The 8,723-nt window shown below is 38.9% G+C and overlaps 1 protein-coding gene across 1 annotated transcript in view; it reads right to left on the minus strand.

Annotated features, from left to right (window-relative positions):
• The window catches only part of dnah5 (dynein, axonemal, heavy chain 5), a 96,386-nt gene that overhangs the window by 68,242 nt on the left and 19,421 nt on the right, over positions 1 to 8,723 (minus strand). Inside the window, 12 exon segments of the mRNA XM_020596903.1 lie at position 1; positions 3 to 96; positions 377 to 625; positions 1,802 to 1,979; positions 2,777 to 2,922; positions 3,100 to 3,190; positions 4,004 to 4,084; positions 4,412 to 4,618; positions 4,831 to 4,944; positions 6,698 to 6,905; positions 7,375 to 7,460; positions 7,732 to 7,839. The exon segment at position 1 is cut by the window's left edge and continues 99 nt beyond it. Coding sequence (XP_020452559.1) covers position 1; positions 3 to 96; positions 377 to 625; positions 1,802 to 1,979; positions 2,777 to 2,922; positions 3,100 to 3,190; positions 4,004 to 4,084; positions 4,412 to 4,618; positions 4,831 to 4,944; positions 6,698 to 6,905; positions 7,375 to 7,460; positions 7,732 to 7,839 — 1,563 coding nt within the window.

The following is an 8,723-nucleotide window of genomic DNA, read 5'->3' on the forward strand; positions in this document are numbered from 1 at the left end:
GAACCACGACAATGTTAGGGATGGAGAGGGTCATACTGACTCTGAAGATTGCCTGCTGACTGCTGTTTTTGCCATAAGTGGGTGATTCACTCTCAGCTACAGGGGAAGAGCAGAGTAGTGCTGTTACAATTTGGTGTGATTCAAAGATAGCCATGAGCTCAGTAGACAGAAAAGAGAAAAATCTAAATAAAATAAAAATACTATCATTTCATTATTTGTGACTTTTGCTCCATCTCAATAAGTTTTTACATCACTTGAAAAGTCTAGGTTTATGACTGAATTAAGAAAAAGTAAACATTTTGTTTGCTTTTTCAAAATCTTTATATTAAGATAAGCCAAAGTGCTAAGAGTATCAAAATGCTTACACAAGACTGACCTAAGAAATTAATGAGTGAAGAGGTGTGGATGCGCTTGCGTAGCATCTCCAGGGTGTTGCGTGTCAATCTGAGCAAGGCATCCAGGTTGCGGTGGTTGAAATACGACAGCAGTTCCTGGGCTTCCCGCTCCATCGTTTCCAGCAGATCTCTCTTTTTCTTCCTCCTCACCATGGGAGAGGAAGGAGCAGCGCTGGCAGAGAGGAGCAAATTGTTTCTAGAGAACAGATGGCCCTCTGATCGGCCCTCTTCTTCACCAGCGATGAAAGAGTTGACATATTTAAAATTGAATAAATAAAGTGTACAAAACATAAAGTGGTCTGAATAATTTCTCAGTTCTATCAGTATTTTCATTGCAGATTATTAAGCACAAACTTTAAAGAATTAAGACAGTCTCATAATCAAAGTTAAATAAGGTTAGTTACACTCAGTATGGAAAGTTTTCAGACCCTTTCAAGTATTCCTCATTGTTATGTTTCAGACTCATCTTAAAATGTCAGATCTTTTTTTCCCCACATCAATCCACACACAATACTCCATAGTAATAAAGAAAAAACAGGTTTTTCAAGTGTTTTGAAAATTAATTAAAAATAAAAGAATGAAATATTCCATTTACATAAGTATTCAGACCCTTCACTTGGTTAAAGCACCTTTGGCAGAATTGACAGCCTCAAGTCTTCTTGAGAATAAAGCTACTTGGCTCCTTTCTTTTGGAATTTTCTTCCATCCTTCTTGGCAGAATTTTTCACAGACAACTAGGTTGGATGGGGAGCGTTGGTGCACGGTCATTTTCAGATTCTGGCTGGGCCGCTCCAGGACTTTCAGACTTTTTGACTTCAAGCCACTCCTGTGTTTTCTTGGCCGTATGATTTGGGTTGTATTGTTGAAATGTGAACCTTCATCCCAGCCTGAGCCGACTGTGAGATCTCATATAGTCAGGTGTGTGTCTTTCCTAATCATATTCAGTGCATTAAATTAGGCACAGGTAGACTCTAATCAAGCTGTAGAAGCATTTTAGTGACTATTGGCAGGAGCAGGATGCACCAGAGCTCAACTGCGAGTGTCATAACAAAGGGTCTGAATACTTATGTAAAAGGGATATTTGTCTTTTATTTTTGGTACATTTACAACACTCCAAAAAGCTGTTTTTACTGTATTATTATGAAGTATTGTCTGTAGATTGATGAGGGAAAAAATAAACCAAATCCATCTTAAGAGGTCCAAAACAACAAAATGTGGAATACTAGAAAGGGCCTGAATACTTTCTGTACTGACTGTACAAACTGTGAGCCTATTATGCCCTTTCTATTCATTGTAGGTGCATCTGTCCTGATGTACTATTTCACATGAACTGTCTCTCCTCTATTACATTCTATTGCATCTCAACATATATTCTATTTGATCTTAAGAGGAAAATTTTCACATACCTTCACTGTCAATGTGGGCTGTGGTTTTGCTCTCATTGCTGATTTCTTCCTCAACCTTCTCTGCCTCCTCTTTCTGACTGTGGTCAAACTCCAGCAGCATGTTGATCAATTCATTAGCAGCCTCTTCCACTAGTGAGCTCTTTGTGTGGAGATTCTGAGCTTGTCTCACACATAGGTCCTATACACATACGTAGATGTATGTAAATTAAACACGACCTATACAGGTCACACACTCTTGTATAGTAATTAGCATGAGTTTCACCGCTGACTCCTCAACCATAAAGACTCTTTATATAGATTGTATATTCTTCAAAGGTCGTAAGATTCATAGCATAAAAACATTAAAATTAAATTAACAATTAACTTTTTTCTTATTTTATGTATCCCTTTATTTATTCCTGGACACAAAAATCAAACTGTCAGCTTTGATCAGTGTCAGTAATTTCTACACTGCACTGGGCATCCCATCATGTAGGTGAGGATTCATGACTCTTTGACTAACTCACATCAATTTACAGTATATTGCTTTGTCTGCAGCAAGAGCATCATTTTCAAAACAACTTCGCTGTGATAACTTAGCAGCTACTCAGCAACCTTAATAAATCACAACTGACCACCTGTAGACTTGACTGCTACTGAGTTCGTGCTCATCCTCAAGCAGTGTCACAAGACATGCTGTACATAAACAGTAATCTTAACGTGAGCATATTAATCCATTCTGTACATATTGTTCATGATTCACCATAAATGTGAAGAAATAAAATTCATACCCTTTGTAAATAAAAACTGTTGTAAATGTAGTAATTATAGCATCTTTGAAATTAAAGCAAGGGTGTGGGGGATGTATTGTAAAACTTGGGGGGGGGGGGCCCAAAAAAAACACAAACATACACTCATACTATTTTTTTCACACCCATGTATTTATTAATTTATTATTAACTGTAGATTTCCTATGTATGTAGAGCATTTACTTACCCTGGTGGTCTGAACAAACTCCTCACAGGTGATCGGCTCATCCTCTGGCAAAACACACAGTGTGGATGCACTCATCTCCTGCAGTACCGCATCTATCCTAAACTCCACCAAGTCATTCACCCTGTCCATCAACAGCTCCAGGTTAACTGGAGAAGAAGAGAAAAAGAAGGACACAGACCAGCAGAGGTATTGGAGGAAGGAAAGGGGAGCAAGAGCAATGAAGAAAGGTCATTCCAAAACAGGACAGGGTTAGGGCCTACTGCCAACGCTGAGGTGCATGATGTTGCATGTGGAATGTAAATCTTGCTAGGTTTTTTGCTTACCCAAAGCCTTGTCGATGCGGCTGAGGTACTTGTCTATGTTCAGAGATGTCCAGTTGAGAGAGGTCAAACCTGGTTGTATAGCCTCATCAACCTGCCAAGTTAGTGATGTATGTATGATGATGTGCTTTGTACAGTAGCTGCTGTGCTCTTTTTGTCATGGATTTGCATGTCACACAGGAATGTTGAAAATACTGTAAGGTTGAATATTTGACCCAAGAAGAAAAAAAAAAGGAGAAAAGTCCTTTTTCTTACAGGTCATATTAATTAGCTTTCTTCTTTCGGCTGTTCCCGTTAGGGGTCACCACAGCGACACAGTTTCCACCTAACTCTATCTTCAACTCTAATTAGCTATAAATAACAAAAATAAAATTAGCAAAATATTAAGATTTGTCTCACTATTTCTTAAAAGGTATGACCCAATACACAAATACCAGTCTTTTCCTAGCTCAGTGGTTTCAAATATTATGACTTGTGATTTCTTAAAATCCCACACAAATTCATGTAAAAACAGATTGATAGTTTTACAGTGGCATCACTGAATCAAAATATAAATCTGCACTCATGAAATATTAAATCAATTTATTAACCAAGTAGAAGATGACAGTACATCTCTATATCATGAAATCATAGTTTTTCTGAAAATATATACATGTACTCACTATAATACAATATACTGAGCCCTAAAAAGAGTATAGAGTATATATCAAATCAATTCTTGGAAGCATCATATATATTACACAATCACAAATTAATAAATATAAATGAACCAATAAACTGTGAAATAGCTTATCATTAATTAGAAAGTAGATTTTGAATAGTTACTTTTCATTTAGTTAGCATTATATTAATCATAAATGTCTTAATAACACTAACCAACTTGAATTATACCATAATGACACCTTACCTTGGCTACATGCGGCATGGCCAGCTGTTCAAAAACGCTCTGAATCTTAGCCCGCACTCTGGTGTTCTCACTCAGCATTAACTGGAAGGTGCCAAGATAGTAACAGTTTATGCACTCACACAGTGTTGAACTGATTTGTTTAGTGGAGAATACAATAAGTGCAAGTGCAATTACCTCCTTAGCATAACAAAACATTATAACAGCTTCAGTTGTCCTTTCGTACTGCTCCCTGTTCTGTTTCTCAATTTCAACCAGATGCTTCATATTTGTGAGGCGCTTTCTCACACAAATATTATAAAAGGTCATAAGACTTTTATATTTCAACATGTACAATCAGCTCTGGCTCTTCATATTGCATATTAAAGCTGAATGCATTTGCAGATGTGAACAACTGTGTGTAATATCCACCTGTATTCTATTGTAGTGCCTTTTCAGGGTGTCCTGTTTCTGCTGCAGCTGAACAGCAAAGGGTGGGATCTCCAAATTCATCCTCGTCATACAGTTCACCTCTCTGATCTGCATCAGAATCTCTGGGTCTAAATTAACAAACAGCTCTCCCGTTTCTGGAGACCTGACCAACAGAGAGGCCTGCAGGCACACCCTGGCATCCTCCATCTGGGTAGAAGGTAGCAAGAATGGTTTGGTTAGTTTAGAGAAGGTTGTGAGAAAGATGAGAAAAGATAGGTACAAAGAGCGAAAATAAAGCAGAGGTATGATTTAAAAAAAACAAACAAAAAAAACTTTCACTGTTTCCTGTGATAAAAATATCTCAGCTAATTTTTACTCCACTGTCCATATCTCAGCTTTCATTATTTATCTCCCTTTACCTTCTCCATCCAGCTCTGATGGTAGAGAATCTCAAACTCCAAAAGGACTCTTGCTACTATGTTGAAGTTCCTGATGATCTTCTTGGCCTCTGGTGTGGAAAGAACCCCAGGATGCTACACGAGGAATAAAATGGTACTGGAAAACTTAAAATGAATACTTCACACACAACAATAATGTAAATAAACATGAACATATACAGTGCCTTGCGAAAGTATTCGGCCCCCTTGAACTTTGCGACCTTTTGCCACATTTCAGGCTTCAAACATAAAGATATAAAACTGTAATTTGTTGTGAAGAATCAACAACAAGTGGGACACAATCATGAAGTGGAACGAAATTTATTGGATATTTCAAACTTTTTTAACAAATAAAAAACTGAATAATTGGGCGTGCAAAATTATTCAGCCCCTTTACTTTCAGTGCAGCAAACTCTCTCCAGAAGTTCAGTGAGGATCTCTGAATGATCCAATGTTGACCTAAATGACTAATGATGATAAATAGAATCCACCTGTGTGTAATCAAGTCTCCGTATAAATGCACCTGCACTGTGATAGTCTCAGAGGTCCGTTTAAAGCGCAGAGAGCATCATGAAGAACAAGGAACACACCAGGCAGGTCCGAGATACTGTTGTGGAGAAGTTTAAAGCCGGATTTGGATACAAAAAGATTTCCCAAGCTTTAAACATCCCAAGGAGCACTGTGCAAGTGATAATATTGAAATGGAAGGAGTATCAGACCACTGCAAATCTACCAAGACCTGGCCGTCCCTCTAAACTTTCAGCTCATACAAGGAGAAGACTGATCAGAGATGCAGCCAAGAGGCCCATGATCACTCTGGATGAACTGCAGAGATCTACAGCTGAGGTGGGAGACTCTGTCCATAGGACAACAATCAGTCGTATACTGCACAAATCTGGCCTTTATGGAAGAGTGGCAAGAAGAAAGCCATTTCTTAAAGATATCCATAAAAAGTGTCGTTTAAAGTTTGCCACAAGCCACCTGGGAGACACACCAAACATGTGGAAGAAGGTGCTCTGGTCAGATGAAACCAAAATCGAACTTTTTGGCAACAATGCAAAACGTTATGTTTGGCGTAAAAGCAACACAGCTCATCACCCTGAACACACCATCCCCACTGTCAAACATGGTGGTGGCAGCATCGTGGTTTGGGCCTGCTTTTCTTCAGCAGGGACAGGGAAGATGGTTAAAATTGATGGGAAGATGGATGGAGCCAAATACAGGACCATTCTGGAAGGAAACCTGATGGAGTCTGCAAAAGACCTGAGACTGGGACGGAGATTTGTCTTCCCACAAGACAATGATCCAAAACATAAAGCAAATTCTACAATGGAATGGTTCACAAATAAACATATCCAGGTGTTAGAATGGCCAAGTCAAAGTCCAGACCTGAATCCAATCGTGAATCTGTGGAAAGAACTGAAAACTGCTGTTCACAAACGCTCTCCATCCAACCTCACTGAGCTCGAGCTGTTTTGCAAGGAGGCATGGGCAAAAATTTCAGTCTCTCGATGTGCAAAACTGATAGAGACATACCCCAAGTGACTTACAGCTGTAATCGCAGCAAAAGGTGGCGCTACAAAGTATTAACTTAAGGGGGCTGAATAATTTTGCATGCCCAATTTTTCAGTTTTTTATTTGTTAGAAAAGTTTGAAATATCCAATAAATTTCGTTCCACTTCATGATTGTGTCCCACTTGTTGTTGATTCTTCACAAAAAATTACAGTTTTATATCTTTATGTTTGAAGCCTGAAATGTGGCAAAAGGTTGCAAAGTTCAAGGGGGCCGAATACTTTCGCAAGGCACTGTAGGTCCAGCTAAGTTTCACAGGCAGGTACTCAACACTACCTGCTGAAACAGATCCATGGGACCCTGGATCCTGCTGTATAGCTGTCGAGACCACATTATCCGGCCCGCTACTGGGGGCAAGTCCCTGCCAATGGGGGGCTCCAGTTTTTGTTTCATGTACAAACGGGAGACCATTTCAATATCCCAACCATAGTTCTGCAGAATACGTTGATACTTCTCATCAATGCCAAGGTCTGGAATGCCAAGTCTGTTTTTATTGAGCCCAAAAAACAAGTAGTTGTATTTAATTTGAATTCAAAAATACACAACCAATATTACAAGCATGAAATGAATGAGATGGGAACTGAAATAGGGTATTCCAGCAATCACATTGTTTGAGGTCAAAGTCTATTACAATCAGATGCTACAAAAACCTTTCTCATAGTCTGACATTTAGACTTGTCATAGCAGAAAACACACAAGCATTACATATAACACAGACAATGAAACCATTTAGATGTGCCAGGAAATCAAGTCAGTAAGCCAGGGTAAACAACAGAGGACCATGGAACTGGAAAACTTATTAGAAAACAGTAATTATGTTTTCAGTTACACCTGTGCTTAAGTCATAGGGTCTGCTCAAAGTGTTGCAGATTTTTTTTCCAGCCATTTGATTTGAAAATACATGTTTGTATAAATATGCATGGGATGATACGAAGAGCTAAAGAACAAGTTACCTTTCAAATTTCTTCAGCACATTTAGAGCTCTCTCCGTGTTTTGAATTTTTTCAAAAGTGCTATCCATAAAACTCTTCAGCTGATTCTGAAAACATCAACAACCACCAATATAAACATTGATTAAAAAAAACAAAACATAGTAACCAGACAAGCTGCAGGTGCTTTCACATAGCTGATTAGACATTTTCTCCACATACTCAGTACTAGTTAGAGCAGGACAGCCTACACCTTTATCCTTCTCACTGACCACTGACATACAGACTTTGGTGGCCCGATGTTATAGACCATTTATACTGAAAACACATAAGTGCATGCAGGCCCATCAGCTGTACAATATACTAGGCTATTTAACTTACATGAAGCTCAGAGGTGCTTTTCCAGAATTCCTCATAGTCGACATCAAAGTCAGCTCTTCTTTGGTCAAGGAAACTGTAATGTTTTGTCTTCATGTTCAGCACAATAGCCTGTCACACACAAACATAAGTACATGGATACACAAAATCAAAATTCAGCTTCACTGAGCTCAAAGAGAAAGCTAATCAATCTTGAAATACTCATGAATCACAATTCTTTGACCAGCTGTGGGACAGGGCTATAGGGTGGCATCACACTGATGATGCCATTGTATTTTGGAGTTTTGAAATAGCAAAAGGACAGAGTGAATAATGATAAACAAAATGTAACACTAAATCCTAAAGCTTACCATAAGTACAGTATATAATGCAGAGCCAACTCTCTCTCTTCTAAACAAGGACAGGTTGCAATCTATTTTAATCCAGTTCTGTTTGGTTATGAATTGAGGTGACTGAAATACAGTACTGTAGGTAAACTGGGTCGTTGCTGGAGAAAATAATTGAACACCACAATTCAGTGGTGCAACTTATGTGAACAACAAATTTGGAGTACCCTGGTTTTTTCTTTTCATGTTTCAGTTAGTATTCTCACAGTTATTAAGAGATATATACACAATGGTAAAACACCATATCTCTGAGTTTTAGGAATTCATGTTGAAAGCTAAAATGCTCAAAAAAATTAAGGGAAAACTTGATCCTCACAGTATAACACCAAGTCAGCACCGGTATCTGCTCCTTGTGCAAAGAAGAGCAGGAGGAGCACTGTGAGAGCCCTACAAAATACCCTCCAGCAGCTACTGGTGTGCATGTTTCTGACCAAACTGTCAGAACCAGTCTCCACAATGGTGGCATGAGGTACCAACATCCTCTAGTACAACCTGTGCTCACAGCCCAGCACTGTACAGCTTGACTGGCATTAACCGGAGAACACCACAATTGGCAGTTCCGCCACTGGCTCCCCGTTCTCTTCACAGATGAGAGCAGGCTCACACTGA

Source organism: Monopterus albus, unplaced genomic scaffold (genome assembly GCF_001952655.1).
Source record: "Monopterus albus unplaced genomic scaffold, M_albus_1.0 scaffold31.1, whole genome shotgun sequence".
In the NCBI taxonomy this organism is placed as follows: domain Eukaryota; kingdom Metazoa; phylum Chordata; class Actinopteri; order Synbranchiformes; family Synbranchidae; genus Monopterus; species Monopterus albus.